At 42.0% G+C, this 23,241-nt stretch overlaps 1 protein-coding gene across 1 annotated transcript; it reads left to right on the forward strand.

The window, feature by feature from the left end:
• The first annotated feature begins 761 nt into the window (after positions 1-761).
• Positions 762-15,523, forward strand: LOC138877330 (uncharacterized). Its single transcript, XM_070156931.1, has 12 exons — positions 762-980; positions 4,163-4,239; positions 7,138-7,333; positions 7,457-7,578; positions 12,374-12,462; positions 12,890-12,999; positions 13,094-13,194; positions 13,368-13,518; positions 14,216-14,347; positions 14,540-14,880; positions 14,986-15,142; positions 15,260-15,523. The coding sequence occupies exons 1-12, from the start codon at positions 762-764 to the stop codon at positions 15,521-15,523; spliced, it is 1,959 nt and encodes a 652-aa protein (XP_070013032.1).
• The last annotated feature ends 7,718 nt before the right edge of the window (positions 15,524-23,241 follow it).

The following is a 23,241-nucleotide window of genomic DNA, read 5'->3' on the forward strand; positions in this document are numbered from 1 at the left end:
AAAACCAGGCAATGAATATCATCTACTGCTTTAAACTTGAGACCAACGAAGAGGATGGCGCTGTAGATCATTTGCAATTAGTTACTTCTGTTATGCTAATGTAATCCTTGTGCCTTACGGTTACCTAACTTTGCTTTAATTAGCGGCTTATCCATGAGAACCTCTTACTGACGACACTACTATGAATGTTTTAGAAATGAATTTAAGTTATGTGTTCTGATACTGTATAATCCAAGTTCTGTGTATTGATGACGTTAGAATACACAAATTACGAAAAATCACATTTTTATCCGTACTCTTTCTTTTCGTGGTATTCCACCTCTTGCTTGTTTTTGGTTTATTGGCATATGGAGAGGTTATTGTGTATGTGCAGTCGTCTAGCTCATATCCAGTTGTACAAGAGTTAGTTGTAACTTGTAGTTAGTTGGTTATTAGACACATGTATATAAATATACATGTACTCATTAATAAAATGTGAGATATCATTTTCCTCTCTGAAAACATTCTCTCCTCTCTTTCTAGAAACTTCTTCCATTGATACACAGTCGAGCTATTGTAAAGCGAGTTTCTACATATCAGAGCAGGAGAAGTTGGAATCTCACGCGATCTAACCTCTAATTTGATTTGTTTTATGCTTTGTTTGTTCTCAGTAACTTCGAAGCTTCCATCCTCTGTATATTGGTTCGTCATACACTCATAGTTCAGTAATAGTTCATGTTAAGCTCACATGATCAGAAAATTACGGTCTATGGAGCGGGTCAATGCGGATTGCACTTATGGGGAAGAAGAAGTTAGGGTTTGTCACTGGAAAGTGTAAGAGGGACTCGTACACGGGTGACTTGCTGGAGCAATGGGAAACCTGCAATGTGATTGTCCTTTCATGGATAATGAGCAATGTTTTGGCAGAACTCCTCGGTGGAATCATTTATACATCAGATGCTCATCTCGTTTGGGAAGACCTACGAGCGAGATTCGACAAAGTGTGATGACCTTTTAGGTCATCACTTATTTTACAAGTCGATTCTGTGATCCGAGGCCTTAAAAAACTCTTTTTATCTCACCTCAATTTGCGTGCGCAGTCCGGGCGTGTATCCGAAAAGCCATTATGTGAAAATCTGTGAAAAATGATAAATTTTGCTTTTAAAATAAATTTAAGTTGACTTTGGTCAACATTCTTGGTAAACGTACCCGGACCCATGATCTGATGGCCTCGTAGGGTCCGTAGTAAAATTTGGGACTTGGGCATATGCCCAGAATCGAATTCCAAGGTCCCAAGCCTGAGAAATGAATTTTTATAGAAAATTATTTTCTGGAATATATAAGAGTTTTTGGAAATGAAAGATGTTTGAAATTGATGGTATCAGGCCCGTATTTTGGTTCCAGAGCCCGGTATAAGTTTGAAATAATAATTACGTTGAATCTGTAAAATTTGGTAAAGATCGGAATTGGTTTGGTATAAAACAGACTTACAGTTGAGAAATTGGAAATTTTGGTGTTCTTGAACGATTTCACGAATTTGGGGTTTAATTCATAATTGTTGATGTTATTTAATGATTTGATTGCACGAGCAAGTCCGTAGGTCAGTGTGCATGTTTGGTTTGGAGCCTTGAGGGCTCGAGTGAGTTTTGGATAGGCCACAGAGTGAAATTGGACTTAGGAGAATTGCTGGTATGTTGCAGGTTTGTAGCAGGCCTCTGATCTCGCATTTGCGAGATCAGGCATCGCAATTGCGATGCAAGTAGGGTTCGCAAATGCAAGGTTTTTGTTGCAAATGCAAAGAACCCCAGGCCAGCCTTATCTCGCACTTGCGAGGTACACTTCGCAAATGCGAAGTCTTCAGTTAATGCCAGAAGTCGCAAATGCGACCCATTTATCGCAAATGCGACATATCCTTCGCATTTGCGAAGTCAGCAGGTTTCTTAAGGGTTCGCAATTGCGACATCTGCAACCTGCTAAATCATAACTTGGCCGAAAATTTCTCATTTTTTAAACCCTCTCAAACCTAAAACACCTTTGGGCAATTTTTCAAAGACAACTACTCTTCCAAATCGATTGTAAGTCATTTCTAATTCGTTTTCTTTAATCTTTAACATCTTTTCACATGATTTCAACTCAAAATCAAGGATTTTCATGGGGGAAATGGGTATTTTGGGTAGAACTTAGGTTTTTCAACTTTTGGGGATTTGGACCTCGATTTGAGGTCCGGTTTTAAAACAAATTATATATTTGGGTTCGTGAGTGAATGGGTAATCGGGTTTTGGTTCAAACCTCGGGTTTTGACCGTGTGGGCCCGGGGTCGATTTTTGAATTTTTGGGGAAATCATTAGAAAACCTATTTTCATGCATTAGAATTGATTTATTTAGCATTTATTGATATCGTTAAGTAAATTGTGGCTAGATACAAGCGAATTGGTGGTGGAAACAAGAGGTAAAGCGGCAGTTGAGGCTTGAATTATGTTCGTAACATCGTGGTAAGTGTTTGGTCTAACCTTAGCTTGAGGGATTAGGAGTCGTGTCCTAATTGCTATGTGTTAATTATTAAGTACGACGTATAGGCATGGTGACGAGTATCTATACGTTGGTGTCAAGCATGCCCGTGAGTCTTATACTATAATTTATGTGACTCCGTTTTGTATTGTTCATGCTTTACATGATGATTTCTATTGTGAAATAAGGCTTGTGGAAGTATTATTGATAATTGAACATTGTAGAGCGTTGGCTCAAGTTGAGAATTGAGTTGTGAAGTAAATATGGAAAAGAGAAGAGGTTTATGATATTATCTCCTTTGCCGGGATGTTATTGCTTTTGATATTATCTCCCTTGCCGGGATGTTATTATTCATGATATTGTTTCCCTTACCGAAATATTTTTGTTATGCTATTGTTCCCTTGCCGGAATTTTATTGAAATGTTATTGATTTTCCTTGCCCAAATTGCCTTGTGATTGTTGCTTGGGTGAGGAAGAGTGTAAAACACGAAGGGTGATACCGTGTATGTTTTCTTTGAGAATGTTAATGCACGAAGGGTGATGCCATGCCAATATTGTAAGGTAAAAGCACGAAGGGTGATGTCGTGCCGCACGATGTACAATTCTGTGCCATTATATAAGTGATAATGAATGAAGGATCGTTCCGTGCCATGATTATGTGAGGTAAAAGCACGAAGGGTGATGCCGTGCCGATTTTATTGATTTTATGGTGAGGACGAGAGTAAAAGCACGATGGGTGATGCCGTGCACTTGTATTGTATTTCTAGTTCTTGTTGATAATTGAAACTTGGTGTTTCTTATATTTATCTGTTGTTCTTCTGTTATTACTTAATGCCCCCCCCCCCCAACATGATTCCCCCTCATATCCTTAACTGTACATTTCTGCCTTTATTTTCCACTGTATATGATTTAACTGCATAGGTTTATTTGGTAGCCTGATCCTAGCCTCATCACTACTTCGCCGAGATTAGGCTAGACACTTACTAACACATGGGGTCAGTTATGCTGATACTACACTCTGCACTGTGTGCAGATCCCGGTGCTGCAGCTTTTAGACCACAGTGAGGGCGCTGTCTTCAGTCCATTAAGGCGACCCGAGGTAGTCCTGCAGGCGTCCTCAGGCCTTGGCGTCTCCTTCTATCATTTCCTTTCTGTCTTTACTTATTCAGAGACAGATTCGTGTATTTCTATTCAAACTTTATTTGTTGTATTTATAGATGGTCCGTGACATTGTGACACCAAATTCTCGATAGAGTTGTACTTAGACTTCCGCAGTTTGTATTAATTTAAATTATCACATTTCGTCTTCCCCACTCTTTTTTTTTGTTATCACTATTTTTGTTGCTTTTGTTATGTTGTTTCGGAATTGCTAAGGGAAATAACTGAAAATGGTTAAATAATTGAACTAATCGGCTTGCCTAGCTTCACTAGTAGGCACCATCACGACTCCCAAGGGTGAGAAATTCGGGTCGTGACAAGTTGATATCAGAGCTCTAGGTTACTTAGGTCTCACAATTCACGGACAAGCTTAGTAGAGTTTGAGAGATCGGTACAGAGACATCTGTATTTATCCCTCCAAAGGCTACAGAGTTAGGAAAAACTTCACATTTATTCTTTCCTGTCGTGCAGTTTGATTTCTCAATGCTAATTGAATTTCTACTCTATTCTTTCGCAGATGGCGAGAACACGCGCTTCCTCATCCACTGATCAGCAGCCCGAGCCCCCAACAACAGCTCCAACGAGGGGCAGAGGGTGAGGCTGAGGCCGTGCTAGAGGCCGAGGCAGGGGCAGAGCTCAGCCCAAAGCAACAGCACCAGTGGCGGAGCCTCAAGTTGAGTTTGATGATGAGGTTCCGGCCCAGGCAGTTCCGGTGGGCCCAGCTCAGGTCCCAGAGGGGTTCATTGCTACCCCAGTACTCCAGGATGCTCTGATCCGTCTATTGGGCCTTATGGAGAGTGTCACACAGGCAGGCTTACTTCCGATAGCACCAGCCGTCTCTCAGGCCGAAGGAGGAGCACAGACTCCGGCTACCCGCACTCCGGAGCAGATGGCTCCCCAGTTTCAGACTCCAGTAACTCAGCTAGTTGGAGCAGCTCAGTCAGTTGGAGCAGTTCAGCCGGGTGTGGTAGCTCAGACCGGTGATGGAGCAGCTATGTCTGCTAATGCCTTGTGGAGATTGGACAGGTTTACCAAGCTCTTCACTACCACTTTCAGCGGTGCATCTTCTGAGGATCCCCAGGATTATTTAGACAGTTGTCATGAGGTTCTTAGGAACATGGGGATAGTGGAGACCAATGGGGTTGACTTTGCTGGTTTTCGCTTATCTGGACCCGCCAAGACTTGGTGGAGAGATTATTGTTTGGCTAGACCAGTTGGGTCACCAGCTTTGACTTGGGATCAGTTTTCTCAGTTATTTCTGGAGATGTTTCTTCCCATCACTTAGAATGAGAACTATCGGAGGCAGTTTGAGCGTCTCCAGCAGGGTTCTATGATTGTTACTCAGTACGAGACCAGGTTTATTGATTTGGCCTGTCATGTTCTTCTTATACTTCCCACTGATAGAGAGAGAGTGAGGAGGTTCATTGAGGTACTCGTTCAACCTATTCGATTGCAGATGGATAAGGAGACGGGGAGCGAGATTTCTTTTCAAGATGCGGCCAATGTGGCCAGGAGAGTTGAGATGGTTCTATCATAGGGGGCGGTCAGGGGTCTAACAAGAGACCTCGTCATTCTGGTAGGTTCAGTGGTGCCTCGTCTGGAGGCAGGGATTCTTTTGGAAGGGGCCATCCTCCCAGTCCATTTCATTCAGCACTTCAGGCTTCTCACGGTGCTCTAGGTGGCCATGGTTCTCGTATGCATTATTCCGATCAGTTGCCCTATAGTGCACCGCCAGCTCCTATTAGTGCACCTCCGCTCTAGAGTTTTTAGAGTGGTTATCCAGGCCGTCAGGGTCAGCAGTCTCAGCCGCCAAGGGCTTGTTATATATGTGGCGATACAGGGCATATTGCTAGATTTTTCCCTCGAGCACCGAGCATCTCTCAGCATCAGAATTCCTGTGCCATGGTTCAGGCACCGAGTGTTCCACAACCCGCTCAGCCAGTAGGAGGTCGTCCCAGAGATGTAGTTCAGAGTGGTGGGGCCCAGCCCCGATGTTATGCTCTTCCATCCAGGGCTGAGGTTGAGGCTTCCGATGTAGTTATCACAGGTACTGTTCTGATTTGTAGTAGAGATGCTTTAGTTCTATTTGATCCAGGGTCTACATACTCCTATGCGTCATCTTATTTTGCTCTGTATTTGGTCATGCCTAGTGATTATTTGAGTGCTCCTGTATATGTGACTACACCGGTGGGTGATTCTATTATGGTGGATCGTGTCCATCATTCATATATAGTTGTGATTGGGGGTCTTGAGACTCGAGTATATTTGTTATTGTTGGACATGGTTGATTTTGATGTCATATTGGGGATGGATTGGTTATCACCTTACCACGCTATCTTGGATTGTTATGCCAAGACTGTAACCTTAGCCTTGTCAGGTTTACCTCAGTTAGAGTGGAGAGGGACTCCTGGTCATTCTACCCGTAGTGTTATCTCATATATGAAGGCTCAGTGAATGGTCAAGAAGGGGTGTTTGTCCTATTTGGCATATGTTCGTGATTCTAGTGATGGGGTTCCTTCTATGGATTATGTGCCTGTTGTTCGTGAGTTTCCTGAGGTGTTTCCTTTAGACCTGCCGGGTATGCCACCCGATAGGGATATTGACTTCTGCATTGATTTGGCTCCGGGCACCCAGCCCATTTCTATCCCGCCGTATCGTATGACCCCGCTTGAGTTGAAAGAATTGAAGGAGCAGTTGCAAGACTTGCTTGATAAGGGCTTTATTAGACCTAGTATATTTCCTTGGGGTGCGCCGGTGTTGTTAATTAAGAAGAAGGACGGATCGATGAGGATGTGTATAGATTACCGGCAGTTGAACAAGGTTACAATCAAGAATAAGTATCCATTACCGAGGATTGATGATTTGTTTGATCAGCTTCAGGGTGCCAAGGTATTTTCGAAGATTGACTTGAGATCTGGCTACCATCAGTTGAGGATTAGGGCATCCGATGTCCCTAAGACAGCTTTCCGCACTCGATACGGGCATTTTCGGGTTGACAAATACCCCCAACAACTTTTATGGATCTGATGAATGGAGTGTTTAGGCCTTACTTGGATTCGATCGTGATAGTCTTCATTGATGATATTTTGATCTATTCCTGCAGCTGGGAAGAGCATGAGCAGCATCTGAGAGTGGTTCTTTATACTTTGAGAGATAGTTAAGTGTATGCTAAGTTTTTGAAATGTGAGCTCTGGTTGAGTTCAGTTGCATTCTTGGGTCACGTAGTTTCAGTAGAGGGTATTCAGGTGGATCCGAAGAAGATAGAGGCAGTCAAGAACTGGCCTAGACCTACGTCAACTACAGAGATCCGGAGTTTCTTGGGTTTGGCAAGCTATTACTGTCGATTTGTAGAGGGGTTTTCATCTATTACAGCCCCGATGACCAGGTTGACCTAGAAGGGCACCCAGTTCATGTGGTCGGACAAGTGTGAGGCAAGCTTTCAGAAGCTCAAGACGACTTTGACTACGACACCGATGTTGGTTTTGCCTACAGGTTCAGGTCCATATACAGTGGCGCGTCTCTTATTGGACTTGGTGCGGTGTTGATGCAGGATGACAAGGTCATTGATTATGCTTCGCGGCAATTAAAGATTCATGAGAAGAACTATCCAGTTCATGATTTGGAGTTAGCAGCCATTGTTCACACGTTGAAGATTTGGAGACACAATCTGTTTGGGGTGTCATGTGAGGTATTCACAGATCACAAGAGTTTGCAATACTTGTTCAAGCAGAAGGAGCTAAATTTGAGGCGGAGAAGGTGGTTGGAGTTACTGAAGGACTATGATATCACCATCTTATATCATCTGGGAAAGGCCAATGTGGTGGTCGATGCTTTGAGTAGGAATTCAGCCAGTATGGGCAGTCTTGCGTATATTCCGATCAGTGAGAAACCGCTTGCTTTGGATGTTCAGGCTTTGGCCAATCAGTTCGTGAGGTTAGATATTTCTGAGCCCAGCCGTGTGTTAGCCTGCACAATCATTCGTTCTTCTTTATTGGAGCGTATCCGAGATCAGTAGTATGATGGCCCTCATTTATGTGTCCTTAGGGACACGGTGCGGCACGGTGGTGCCAAGCAGGTTACATTAGGGAATGATAGAGTTTTGAGGCTGCAGGGTTGAATTTGTGTGCCTAATGTGGATGGACTTCGAGAGTTGATTTTAGAGGAGACCCATAGTTCTCGGTACTCTATTCATCTGTGCGTCGCTAAGATATATCAAGATTTGTGGCAGCATTATTGGTGGAGGAGGATGAAGAAGGATATTGTTGCATATGTGGCTCAGTGTTTGAATTGTCAGCAGGTTAAGTACGAGCATCAGAGACCTGGTGGTTTGTTCCAAAGGATTGAGATTCCTGAGTGGAAGTGGGAGCATATCACTATGGACTTCGTTGATGGACTCCCACGGACTCAGAGAAAGTTCGATACAGTGTGGGTTATTGTTGATAGGTTGACCAAATCAGCATATTTCATTCCTGTGGCAGTCTCATATTCTTCCGATAGGTTAGCTGAGATCTATATCCGGGAGATTGTTCGTCGTCATGGTATGCCCGTGTCTATCATTTCAGATCGAGGTACACAGTTTATCTCACATTTCTGGAGAGCAGTTCAGCGTGAGTTAGGCACACAGGTCGAGTTGAGCACAACATTTCATCCTCAGACGGACGGGCAGTCCGAGCGTACTATTCAGATTTTGGAGGATATGCTCCAAGATTGTGTCATTGACTTTGGAGGCTCGTGGGATCAGTTCTTGACTTTAGCGGAGTTTGCCTGCAACAACAACTACAAACGAGCATCCAGATGGCTCCTTATGAGGTTTTGTATGGTAGGCGGTATCGGTCGCCGGTTGGATGGTTTGAGCCGGGAGAAGCTCGATTGTTGGGTACGGATCTAGTTTAGGATGCCTTATAGAAGGTTAGGATCATTCACGATAGACTTCATATAGCTCAATCCAGGCAAAAGAGTTATGCCGACCGTAAGGTTCGTGATGTGGCATTCATGGTCGGCGAGCGGGTGTTTCTTCGAGTGTCGCCTATGAAGGGCATGATGAGATTTGGGAAGAGGGGCAAGCTTAGCCCTAGGTTCATTGTTCCTTTTGATATTCTTGATCTAGTGGGAGAGGTGGCTTACATACTTGCATTACCGCCGAGTTTATCAGCCGTGCATCCAGTGTTTCATGTGTCCATGCTTCGGAAGTATCATGGCGATCCATCCCATGTGTTACATTTCAGCACTGTCCAGTTGGACAAGTACTTGTCCTATAAGGAGGATCCGATAGCTATTTTAGACCGGCAGGTTCGTCAGTTGAGATCGAAGAGTTTCCCTTCTGTTCATGTTCAATGGAGAGGTCATCCTGTTGAGGCAGTGACCTAGGAGTCCGAGTTTGATTTGTAGAGTCGACATCCCCATCTTTTCTCCGACTCAGGTAGTTCCTTCTTATGTCCGTTCGAGGACTGACGGTTATTTTAGAGGTAGAGAATGTGATGACCCAAAAGGTCAGCACTTGTTTTACAAGTCGATTCTGTGATCCGAGGCCTTAAAAAATCTCTTTTTGTCTCACCTCGATTTGCATGCATAGTCCGGGTGTGTATCTGGAAAGCCATTATGTGAAAATCTGTGAAAACGATGAATATTGCTTTTAAAATAAATTTAAGTTGACTTTGGTCAACATTCTTGGTAAACGGATCTGTACCCGTGATATGACGACCTCGTAAGGTTCGTAATAAAATTTAGGACTTGGGCATATGCCCGGAATCGAATTCCGAGGTCCCAAGCCTGGGAAATGAATTTTTTAAAAAAATTATTTTCTGGAATATATTAGAGTTTTGGAAATGAAAGATATTTGAAATTGATAGTATCGGGCTCGTATTTTGGTTCCGGAGCCCGATACAAGTTTGAAATAATAATTAGGTTGAATCTGTAAAATTTGGTAAAGATCAATATTAGTTTGGTATAAAACGGACTTACAGTTGGGAAATTGAAAATTTTGGTGTTCTTGAATGATTTCATGAATTTGGGGTTTAATTCATAGTTATTGATGTTATTTTGATGATTTGATTGCACGAGCAAGTCCGTATGATGTTTTCAGGTTAGTCTGCATATTTGGTTTGGAGCCCCGAGGGCGAGGGTGAGTTTTGGATAGGCCACAGAATGAAGTTGGACTTAGGAGAATTGCTGGTGTGTTGCAGGTTTGTAGCAGGCCTCTGATCTCGCAATTGCGAGATCAGGCATCGCAATTGCGATGCAAGCAGGGTTCGCAAAGGCGAGGTTTTTATCGCAAATGCGAAGAACCCCGGTCCAGCCTTGTCTCGCATTTGCGAGGTACACTTCGCAAATGCGAAGTCTTCAGTTAATGCAAGAAGTCGCAAATGCGACCCATTTATCGCATTTGTGAAGTCAATAGGTTCCTTAAGGGTTCGCAATTGCAAACCTTGGTCGCAATTGCGACATCTGCAACCTGCTAAATCATAACTTAGCCGAAAATTTCTCATTTTTCAAATGTTCTCAACCTAAAATACCTTTGGGCAATTTTTCAAAGACAACTACTCTTCCAAATCAATTATAAGTCATTTCTAATTTATTTTCTTTAATCTTTAGCATCTTTTCACATGATTTCAACTCAAAATCAAGGGTTTTCATGGGGGAAAATGGGTGTTTTGGGTAGAACTTAGGTTTTTCAAATTTTGGGGATTTAAACCTCGATTTGAGGTCCGATTTCAAAACAAATTATAATTTGGGTTTGTGGGTGAATGGGTAATCGGGTTTTGGCTCGAACCTCGGGTTTTGACCATGTGGGCCCGGGGTCGATTTTTGACTTTTTGGGGAAATCACTGGAAAACCTATTTTCATGCATTAGAATTGATTCATTTAGCATTTATTGATATCGTTAAGCAAATTGTGGCTAGATAAAAGCAAATTGGTGGTGGAAACAAGAGGTAAAGCGATAGTTGAGGCTTGAATTGTGTTCGTGGCATCGAGGTAAGTGTTTGGTCTAACCTTAGCTTGAGGGATTAGGAGTCGTGTCTTAATTGCTATGTGTTAATTATTGAGTACGATGTACAGGCATGGTGACGAGTATCTATACGTTGGTGTCAAGCATGCCCGTGAGTCTTATACTATGATTAATATGACTCCGTTTTGTATTGTCCATGCTTTATATGATGATTTCTATTGTGAAACAAGGCTTGTAGAAGTATTATTGATAATTGAACATTGTAGAGCGTTGGCTCAAGTTGAGAATTGAGTTGTGATGTAAATGTGGAAAAAAAAGAGGTTTATGATATTGTCTCCCTTGCCGGGATGTTATTGCTTTTGATATTATCTCCCTTGACGGGATGTTATTATTCATGATATTGTTTCCCTTACCGGGATATTTTTGTTATGCTATTGTTCCCTTACCGGGATTTTGTTGAAATGTTATTGATTTCCCTTGCCCAAATTGCCTTGTGATTGTTGCTTGGGTGAGGAAGAGTGTAAAGCATGAAGGGTGATGCTGTGTATGTTTTCTTTGAGAGTGTTAATACACGAAGGGTGATGCCGTGCCGCACGTTGTACAATTCTGTTCCATGATATGAGTGATAATGCACGAAGGATCATTCCGTGCCATGATTATGTGAGGTAAAAGCATGAAGGGTGATGTCGTGCCGATTTTATTGATTTTATGGTGAGGACGAGAGTAAAAGCACGAAGGGTGATGATGTGCATTTGTCTTGTATTTTTTATTCTTGTTGATAATTGAACCTTGGTGTTTCTTATATTTATCTGTTGTTCTTCTGTTATTACTTGATGTTCCCCCTCTTATCTTTATCTGTACATTTCTGCCTTTATTTTCCGTTGTATATGATTTAACTGCACTAGTTTATTTGGTAGCCTGGTCCTAACCTCGTCACTACTTCGCCGAGGTTAGGCTAGGAACTTACCAGCACATAGGGTCGGTTGTGCTGATACAACACTTTGCACTGTGTGTAGATCCCGGTGATGTAGCTTTCAGACCACAGTGAGGGTATTTTCTTCAGTCCATTCGGGAAACCATAGGTAGTCCTGCAAGCGTCCGCAAGCTTTGGCGTCTCCTTCTATCATTTCCTTACTGTTTTTACTTATTTAGAGACAGATTCGTGTATTTTCTATTCAGACTTTATTTGTAGTATTCGTAGATGGTCCGCGACATTGTGACACCAAATTCTAGGTAGAGTTGTACTTAGACTTTCGCAGTTTGTATTAATTTAAATTATCACATTTTGTCTTCCGCACTGTCTTTTTTTGTTATCATTATTTCCGTTGCTTTTGTTATGTTGTTTTGGAATTGCTAAGGGATATAACTGAAAATGGTTAAATAATTGAACTAATCGACTTGCCTAACTTTCACTAGTAGGCGCCATCACGACTTCCGATGGTGAAAATTTTGGGTCGTGACACAAAGTCAACCGAGTGCGAATTTTTCAATTATATGGGGAAATTGCAACCTTATCGCAGGGAACTAACTCTGTTTCAGTGTATTTTTTGCAGGTGAAGGAACTTTAGCATGAGTATGATGTATTGGTGCCTTTTTCTGACTGTGGCTGTCCAAAATCAAGGGATCATGTGGAACATATGCATCAAGAGTTATGCAATTTCTAAGTGGCCTCAATGATTCCTATGATCAAGCAAGGAGATAGATCCGTATGAAAACTAATGCATCTAATCTCAATCAAGCTTATGCGATGATAATTCAAGATGAAAGCCAATAATATATTAGAGCTACTGTTCTATCAGATAAGATTGATCCTATGGCTATGCAAGCTGGAAAAGGCCAAGGGTTTAAAGGAAAGAAACAATTTCTTCAATGTGAACATTGTCGGATGAAGGGTCACACTAAAGAAAACTGCTATAAAATCATCGGTTATCCCATGGACTTCAAGCCTAAGAAGAAACTTGGAGCAGTAAACTTGGATGGCTAGAGAAGAGAACCTCTTGCAGCAGTCAACAATGTCGAAGGATCCCCCACATTACAACAAGCTAGAACTAGTTAGGGAACATCTGAATACAAGGTCACTATTTGTTTACTGATAAGCAGTATAAGCAAATTTTGGAACTATTGAACAAAGAACCAAGAGAGAACATGCCAATTCTACAAAGGAGAATCATGCCAACTTTTCACATATTGTTACTTTCTTGATGTCTGAGCACACACCAAATGAATAGATCGTAGATTTTGGTGCTACTCATCATATTACTGCTAGCTTAAAAATGTTACAATGTTATGATAATGTAGGCATATATAGGAATGACAAAGTGCATCTACCAACAGGGGAAGTAGTTGATATCACACACGTTGGCAATGTGAACTTGTTTGACAAAGATGTTGTTCAGAATATTTTATATGTACCTAATTTTAGGTTCATTCTACTGTCAATATCAAAGCTGACCAAAGACCTTTTGTGCTGCCACATCTTTTCCTGATTTCTGTGTATTTCAGGATATTTACAGTGACAGGGTGAAGGTAATTGGTAGAAAGAGAGGAGGCTTATACATTCTTAAGGAGAATTCAGACACAATTGCTAGAATAAGAGCACTACAGTAAGCAATTATAGTGAGGAAGGTAATCTGTGGCACATGAGGTTGGGTCACCCATATATTACAACTACGAAGCATATAGCAGAGTTAAGGAACAAAGTTAGTAGTGCTATACAAAATAATTGTCATGTATGCCCATTGGCAAAGCAGTCTAGATTACAATTTTCAATCAATAGCTTTAGAGCTCATTTGCCATTCAATCTTGTACATTTAGATCTTTGGGGACCCTATAAAATACCTACTTTTGACAAAAAGCATTACTTCTTAACTGTTGTGGATGACAATACTAGATACGCATGGATTTATCTTCTGCAATTAAAGTCTGAAGTTAGTGTTGTTTTGAAGTAATTTTTTGACATTGTTAAAAATCAGTTTGGAACTATGATTAAGGTGATAAGATCAGACAATGGAACATAAGTTTTTAACTCTCAGTGTAATACATTATTACATGATTTTGAGATAATACATCAGAGTAGTTGCTCATATACTCCACAACAAAATAGAGTTGTGGAAAGGAAGTACAAGCATATCCTAGATGTGGAAAAGTACTTATGGTTTTAGGCAAGCATTCCCATAAGTATTGGGGTCTATGTGTACAAGCAGAAGTCTATTTGATGAATAGGCTACTATCCAAAGACTTAGATGGTAAGGTCCCCCATGAGATGTTGTATCAGAAGAAGCCATCTCTTGGACACATAAGAGTTTTAGGTTGTTTGTGTTATGCTAGAAGGTTGGTCAAAGGAAACAAGTTTGCACAAAGGGCCACTGTAGATGTACTTCTTGGTTTCTCAGAAACTCAAAAGGGCTACATATTACTTGATTTGTCTTTAATATGTCTTTTGTAAGTAGGGATGTAGTGTTCAAAGAGATAATCTTTCCTTTAAAACACAAGGCGTCTGCATAGATGGTATCTTCAAGTGATCTACCAGGGCATCTATATGTTGATGAGCCCCTGACACCAATGGAGGCAAAAAACACAACAGATATGCAATAGGTTCAAGTGCCTGCACCTGCAAAAACATAGGAATATTCATTCATTGAAGTTGAGCATGAACAAGGTGATGTGAATGAGGAATTGGGGCATGAGCAGGGTGTTGGAGATGAGGAATTGAAGAAGGATCAGGATCCAGTTCCTACAGCAGATACTAGCATTCCTGTTGTTGATGGAAGAAGAAAAATAACTAGAGAATCCAAACAACCTATTTAGATGAAAGATTATATTGCACATCTGCCAAAAGCATATTGCCTATAGCCCATATCAAACTACCTATCCTATGCAAACACCTTAGTGAAATATTAGTGCTATCTTGCTAAGTTATCATCACTTTTTGAATCACATACCTTCAAGGAAGATGTTAAAGATGTTGGATGGATTGAAGCGATGAAGCAGGAAATCAAGGCACTAGAGGAAAACAAAATACGGGAAGTAGTTGATTTACCTACTGCGAAGAATACTATAGGATTAAAATGGGTGTACAAAATAAAGTTCATGGCAAATGGGGAAGCAGAGAGATTCAAGGAAAGGCTAGTAGAAAAAGGGTACAATCAAAGAGAAGGGTTAGATTATCATGAGACCTTCTCACCTGTGGCAAAAATGGTCACAGTAAGGTCTGTTATAGCACTAGCAACCTTAAAAGATTGGGAGTTGTTCCAGATGAATGTGTATAATGCTTTTTTGCAAGAAGACTTGTATGAAGAAGTCTATATGCAAATGTCAGAGGGATTTGGAAGCTATGGGTAGAGGAAAGTGTGCAAACTTATCGAGTCATTATATGGTCTTAAACAAACCTTTAGACAGTGGAACATTAAGTTGACTGAGGCTTTGACAGATGCAGGCTTTGTTCAGAGCAGTCATGACTACTCTTTATTTACCATGAATAGAAGTGGAGACATTGTGACTATTCTGGTCTACATGGGTGATTTTCTCATAACAGGAAGCAATTGTCAATTGGTAGACACAACCAAACATATTCTGTAGCAGAAATTAAAAGGGAAGGATCTAGGTGAATCAAAATATTTTTTGGGGATAGAGGTCATGAGGTCCAAAGCTATTGTCCTATTGAATCAGAGGAAATATGTCTTAGAATTGATCTCAGAGATGGGACTAACTGGAGAAAAACCTACATCTACATCTTTGGAAACAAACAAGAAGCTAACAACTCTAGAATATGATGAAGCAATAAAGATAGAGAATGACAAACTACTGGCAGATGTGAGTGCTTATCAGAGGCTAATGGAAAAGTTGTTGTATATGACAATAACAAGGCCTGATATCAGCCACACTGTTCAGACCTTAAGTCAATATATGCAATGCCCAAAGCTCTCGCACTAGAAGCTGCTATCAGAGTGGTGAGATACTTGAAGGGATCACCAAGGCAAGGCATTCACTTGCGATCAAAACTAGCTCATGAACTGACTTGTTGGTGTGACTCCGACTGGGCAGTGTGTCCTAACACTAGAAGGTAGGTGACTGGACATGTGATTAAGTTTGGTGATTCTTTGATATCCTAGAAGTCTAAGAAATAATAGACTGTCTCGAGGAGCTCCGCAGAAGCTGAATACAGGAGCATGGCATCTGGTGTGGCAGAAATCACTTGGTTGCTAGGTCTATTTCAAGAACTAGGAGTACCAATTCTACAGCCTGTGACAGTCCTTAGTGATAGCAAAGCTGCACTACAAATCGCAGCGAATCCTATTTTTCACGAACGTACGAAGCATATAGAAATCGAATCTCTTTTCAGTAGAGACAAGATCAAAGATAGAATCATCAAAAAAGTTCGTAGGTACTAAGGATCAATAGGCAGATCTCTTAACTAAAGCCCTGGGTAGTGCTCAACATGGGTAATTGATGGGCAAGCTGGGAGTGTTCAACGTGTTACACCCTCCAGCTTGAGGAGGAGTATTAGCATATAGAGAGTTGACTGTGTATGTGTAGTCGTCCAGGTTATATTCAGCTGTATAAGAGTTAGTTATAACTTATAATTAGTTGGTTATTGGTGCACGTGTTAGTTTGTTAGGTTCCATATGTATATAAATATAAAGTTACTCATTAATAAAATGTGAGATAACATTTTCCTCTCTAAAAACATTCTCTCCTTGTCTCTCTAGAGACTTCCGCCATTGATACACAATCGAACTTCTCTACTGTGAAGCGAGTTTCTACATGGTCCATAGATGAAATTGTTTATGATGATTGTATTTGCCATTTTTCACAATAATAGCTTGAGCAAACATGCAGATTGATCATGGGAGAGAGGGCGGAACTATGTTTCATTTCTTGCCCTCGATTCTGGTATGTTTCATTGCATGATCAGTCACGCTACCATATTTCAGTTATATACCCCCTTCCTCACAAGAGGGGATTGCTTAACTGGTAAGCAACCTCCACATCTAAATATGGGGGATTGCTTAACTGGTAAGCAACCTCCACATTTGACCATGAGATTGCGGATTTGAGTCATCAAAATAAGCAAAGACTCCTAACGAGGTGTAAAAGGAAATAAGAAAAAAAGAACTCCCTCCTTGATAGAGAACACTCTCTTTTATTTTAGGACGTCCGAAATGTTTCACATAATTCTACTGATTATATTGTTGTTTGAATGACTTTAGCAAATTTCAATGGCAAATATTATACTAATCCCATATTACCGTACACAAGTAAACCATGTGTGGTTTAGAGAGCTGGCATATCGAATTATGCGAATGAACTGCTTAGATGTTTATACTCATTATTTTTATCCTTACCAGTGCAATTTTAAGAACTATGTACGTCAATCAGTAGGACTGGTGCGTACATAGAATTGTGATTTCACGGCTATGATTTTCGGGCGCTTCAAAAATATTATCAATTGTGTCGGATCCTTCAAGTCGGAAGCGGCATATTTTTGAAGGGTCTAGAGCAATATATTTTTGACAAGAGTGGGTTGCTCTAGTGGTGAGCATCTTCCACTTCCAACTAAGAGGTTGTGAGTTCGAGTCACCCCAAGAGCAAGGTGGGAAGTTCTTGGAGGGAGGGATGCCGAGGGTCTATTGAAAATAGCCTCTCTACCCCAGGGTAGGAATAAGGTCTGCGTACACATTACCCTCCAGAGACCCCATTAGTGGGATTATATTGGGTTGTTATTGTTGTTGTTGTTGTAGAGCAATATAGGCTTTGGTTTTATTCCACCTTATTCTTCTATTAGCATGAATTTTATTTAACAAATTTCCTCAACCTCTAATTCATTTTTGGCACTATATACAACAAAACAACAATAACAACAACAACAACAACAACAACAACAACAACAACAACAACAACAACAATCCAGTGAAATCCCACAAGTGGGGTCTGGGAAGGGTAGGATGTACGCAGCCTTACCCTACCCTGGGAGGGCAGAGAGACTGTTTTCGATAGACCCTCGGCTAAAGAAGATGGAAGAAGCGCTGACAGAAATTCATAGCAAGACAATATATTAGAAAAATAAATTGAAGATAACTATAAAGAGTATGAAAGATGTACCTATAACAAGTAATAGCAAGACAATCTATTTAGAGAAACTAAATCTGGGATCTGATAGCAATAAAGAATATGAAAGGAACATTGATTGCAAACTAAGAAGGTACTGTTGACAAGTAATAACAAAACAAGATATGCAAAAATAGCAAACTCGGGATAAAAAGTTATCGTACTAACAATGACACTAACGAATTGCTGAAGACAAAAGAAAACGCACGACTACCTACTAACCTTCCACCCTAATCCTCAACCTCCACACCCTCCTATCCATGGTCATATCCTTGGTTAGCTCAAGTTGCATTATGTCCTGCCTGACCACCTCTCCCTAGGACTTCTTTGGCCTACCTCTACTCTTCCTCATACCCCCGAAGGCCAACCTCTCACACCTCCTGACTGGGGCATCTGTGCTTCTCCTCTTTACATTCCCGAATCATCTAGCCTCGCCTCTCGCATCTTTTCCTCCACAGGGGTCACTCCCACCTTGCCCCGAATAACTTCATTCCTAATTCTATATAACCTAATATGCTCACACATTTATCTCAACGTCCTCATTTCAGCTACTTTCATCTGCTGGACGTGGGAGTTCTTGACTGGTAGCACACTGCCCTATATAATATAGTCAGTCTAACTACTACCTTATAAAACTTAACCTTAAGTCTCAACGGCAAATTCTTATCGCACAAGACACCGGAAGTGAGCCTCCACTTCATCTACTCTGCCCCGATACGATGTATGACATCCTCATCAATCTACCCATCATTCATAATTATAGACCCTAGATACTTGAAACTCTCTCTCCTGGGAATTGTATGGGTCAAAATCTATCCATGAGGATAGACGCTAAAAGGAATAGTAGGGGGTCTACTGAGTTGTGGTCGTGTTCGCAAGGCGTAACAACAATAAGCACCTCAGCCATTGCCGAGATCGATCCATCACTAAGCTTGTACGATGAAGCACGTGTCGAAATGTTTGAGGGGAATAATGAAAAATATAATCAAGAGAAAATATTCTGGTTAAAAACCGTTGGACAAGTGGGAACATTGGTAGTATAAATAGAAGGTAAGAAGGCAAGAAAAAGGGGATGGCTCCTAAAAAGAAAAAGGAACAGAGGAATAGGAGAAGATCTCCAACAAGGTAAAACCCTAGATTTTGGTCGCAAATCTCTGTAATCACCATCGTTGATTCAACAAAGATAGATCTCATAATTGCCAATAGCAATCCTTCCCTCTTTGCTCTTACAAGTATGGAACAATGTATCAAAGATGTAAGCTTATCATTTATGTTTGATGCCTTTTTATAAATTTAAGAAGAGCTATATAAACTTGGCCTCAGTCGATTTTCATGTTCACTATGCTTAGGTCTAGAGTTAATTATGTTTGGCTAAGATTTATCCTTCACTTCAGCGTTAATTGGTTTAACAAAAGGTTTAATACTTTTTGGTCAAATAATTTAGCGTCGTCTGTGGGGATTTTCAAGTCAAAATTTTAGTTTCCTTTAGATCTAGTACCATTTCCCGGTTGTCATAGCCTCACTATCTCGGTGCGAACACCAACTCGAAAAAGTAGAAGATAAGTGGTTGAGATAACCAACCCAATGTAGGTCAGATCTCCACATAAAACCAAAACCATATCCGACGTTTATGCAAAACCCACACCTCACCTGTAGCAATGGGTTTGGCACGTCATATGCATGTTTAAAGTAGAATCACGGTCACTATGTGCTTGGCATGACCGCAATCCCATTTGACGTATTTACCTTACATACCGGCCTGTACTTCCACCTCTTAGGAAGAGACGAAAGCTTATTGTGTGATCCTTTGAAACAGCATGCATATCCTGTCTTATCTTCATACCCACACGCACTGGATGATTTATGAACAAAGTATGACATGTTTCCCTTATTATTTGCATATATCGGACGGGGTCGGACTGGAACTCGGTCTCGATATTCCAACGAGCAAGGTAAGTCCAACCCACGAGAAGCCTAGGCGTGATTAACGACGAGGTCGGACATGGCTGCCAAATCTGAAACCATCATTCGAGTACTAGGCGAAGCGAGTGACCCTACAGTGTCGTTCCTCCTTTTACTGGATTGCCAGGCCAAGGTAACAGAATTTCGTTTGGGTTTAACTTATTACACTCTTTTGTCTGTACAGAACAGGAACACGATCACTCTTATAGGTACACGAACAAGGAACGAACGCCACCAAAACACCCCCAGGAAAAGGTTTTGTACCATGCCATCTCGCAGACAACAACCAAGCAAAGCCCTCTAAGCCGTACCATACTACAAATGTCAAAAACGGTTTGACACGGGTCGACTGTTGAAAAATAATCTCCAGAACAGGGAACTTTCCCATGAAATGCACGACATTCTCTAATGAAAACAAAATTAAGAAAACTGGGACTCATCAAATGTACAACATTCTCCAATGAAAGAAAAATTAAGCAAACTGGAACTCACCCATGAAACGCACAACATTCTCCAATGAAAGCAAAACTAAGCGAACCGGGACTCGCCCCAACGCATGCATAAACGATATGGCGTCGAGTGATGTTCTCCAAAAGATAATACAATGTGTTACAATTCCGACCTCGCTCGAATTAACACCCTTACGACCATCGGCCATCGTCAAATGAAAAGAAAGTTCGACCTCGCTCGACTTTACAATGGGTTACTATTCCGACCTCGCTCGAATTAACACCCTTACGGCCATTGGACATCGCCAAATGAAAGGAAAGATCTACCTCGCTCGACTTTACAGTGGGTTACAATTCCGTCCTCGCTCGAATTAACACCCTTACGGCCATCGGCCATCGCCAAATGAAAGGAAAGTTCTACCTCACTCGACTTTACAGTGGGTTACAATTCCAACCTTGCTCGAATTAACACCCTTACAGCCATCGGCCATCACCAAATGAAAGGAAAGTTCAACCTCATTCGAATAAGTCAGAAAATGACTTTGCCCAAGATGGTGATTCCAAGTTCGACCTCGTTCGAATACATAAGTCAGAAACTGACTTCGCCTAAGATGGATATTCCAAGTTCGACTTCGAATACACAAGTCAGAAACTGGCTTCCCCCAAGATGGCAATTCCAAGTTTAACCTCGTTCGAATACACAAGCCAGAAACTGACTTCGCCCAAGATGGCGATTCCAAGTTCAACCTCGTTCGAATACATAAGTAAGAATTTGACTTCGCCTAAGATGGCGAATCCCAGTTTGACCTCGCTCGAATACATATGGAAAAATTGACTTCGCCTAAATTGGTGTCTGAATTCGATTCCACTCAAATATACAAGTCGAAACTAACTTCGTCCAAGATGGTGAGTCTGAATTTGACCTCGTTTGAATTAAGGTTGATTCCGCCTAATTCAGCAAACCAGAAGTCAACCTTTCCCAGATTTGCAGATCCGAAGTGACTTCATTCGGACACACACGACGAGATCCTACTCGACCCGGGCAAGGTCGGATTCTTTATTAAAAAGATCAGGGACTCGTCACAAAGAAATCTGAAGGTCTACGCAATATATATATATATATATATATATATATATATATATATATATATATATAACAAACGGGAGGGAAGGAAAAGAAAATCAAAAAATACAAAAACGAAGGCGAAGCAACTGTTTCATTCAAATATACGTGCGCAACAACTGCACCTTACAAAAGGCCGAAACGGGCCCTAAAAAAATGAAAACAAACAATAAGAACAAAAAAACCTAAGTATGAAAGTTGCAACAACGTTTCACTCGGCATCATCTCCACCGTCATTCTCCCCATCATTATCATCAGGAAACCCATCCTCAATATCAGCGTCCTCACCAACCTCTAGTGTCGCAGGGTCATAGCCGTAGGTAACGCGAGCCTCGCATGTCTTCGCCCGATCATCTTCAAAGGCAGCCTCAAAAACACTTCTCGCCTCCCACAAACCCTTGTATATATCTTGTTGAGACTCATCATGGACCCATAGCTCATACAAGTGGCAGGGAACATCGGCAGAGGCAGATTCAACCTAAGCCAACAATCGCGCCTTCTCAGCCTAGAGAGTCATGACCCGATCTACCAAGTTTGAAGATTCTCGGTAAATTTCGTCGATATGATCCTCAAGCCTCGCCTCCCTCATCGTGGCCGTCACCCTCTCAAATTCCTGGTCGGATCTGAGGACACGGATAGTGTCTTCTGGCGCCGCAGCCTTCGCCAAAGCTGACACTCAAGCATCCTTGGTTCGCTCCAACTCGGCCACTTTCTTTTCCAACTCGCCCACCTTCTCCGCCCATTCTGCACTAAGAGCGTCGACCCTAGAAACATTTTGTTTAAGCTCAGCTCATAAAGATAGCACATTCGCCTGAAGATCCTCGCACTCCGCGGAGACCCTTTTGCCCACCTCGAGCTCCTCGTTCTTGGCATGAAGTAGCTTACCGAGCTCACTGCACCTGCGGATAGACTGCATCAGGTCCTCATTTCTTTTCTCCAATTCCTCCCTGGTGGACTGGGTACAGGCGCCCGCTCTAAGCCGCTCACGCATATCACGGCATCTGTTATGATACCACTGATACTTCTCAACCATTTTCAGAAAGAGTTCAGCCCGCGTCTCAGCCCTACGAGCGCTTTCAACCTCCACCAAGTAAGTCTACAAAAAGAAAGGGGAAGAGTCAGTAAAGATAAGGGGTCACAAAACAAAGAAAACAAAAGGGAACTCACCCTTAAGCCCATCGCAGCCACACCTCGTGACAACTGAGAATCGCTGACCTCCTGGAGGGCTCCGCATTCAGCGGCGGAGCAGAGAAGATCAAACTGCAGTACCAAATCCACCATATCCTACAGCAGGTTGAGATTCGACGGAATTTAGAAGTTTGCGGGAGGGGCCTTCCACCATCACCACAGTCCTGGTAAAGCCCTCCTCAAACATCCTCATGTCGTCAGGGTCAATGTCGGATTCAGTCTTATAATCCTCAACCATGACGTCTTTCCCTTTCTCTTCGGCCGAAGAAGGGGCGCGGTTCTGCCGGGATGATGATGGTCTACTCGCAACAACTACGGCAGCCTCGGAACTCCGTACCTCTGCTATATTGGCCCCTTGAATGCTCGCAATGGGCATCGCCTCCACCTCCTAGCTAGCCCCACTGCCGATTTCGGGAACCGTCAAAATAAGGTCATTCCTCGAGGACATTTCGGCTATAGAAGCCTCTTCCAGCACTACCCTCCATCTCTTCGACGGAGCCTCTCCACTACTAACACAAGAAGATTCGCCTGTTGAACGAGCTGCAGGGACCGGAGTCTCCAATTGGGGAGCAACCTCCACGTGTACGGCCTCGGCCGAGGGCGTGGTATGACGAGCAGCTAGGCCTCCCGTGCCCTCACCCGCAGTAACTCTTGGTGTGGGTCGGGCAAAGGGCGTCGGTTGACAAAATGCGAGCGGAGGAGCCCTCGTCCTTCTCACTCCTCTCCGACCTATCAACAAGGAAGGATTAGATCATATAACAACAAGGTTAAAGAAACTACGAAGCAGAGAGCAAAGAAAAACTACAAGCCAACTCACCAGT

Source organism: Nicotiana sylvestris, chromosome 9, assembly GCF_000393655.2.
Source record: "Nicotiana sylvestris chromosome 9, ASM39365v2, whole genome shotgun sequence".
Taxonomy (NCBI): Eukaryota; Viridiplantae; Streptophyta; class Magnoliopsida; order Solanales; family Solanaceae; genus Nicotiana; species Nicotiana sylvestris.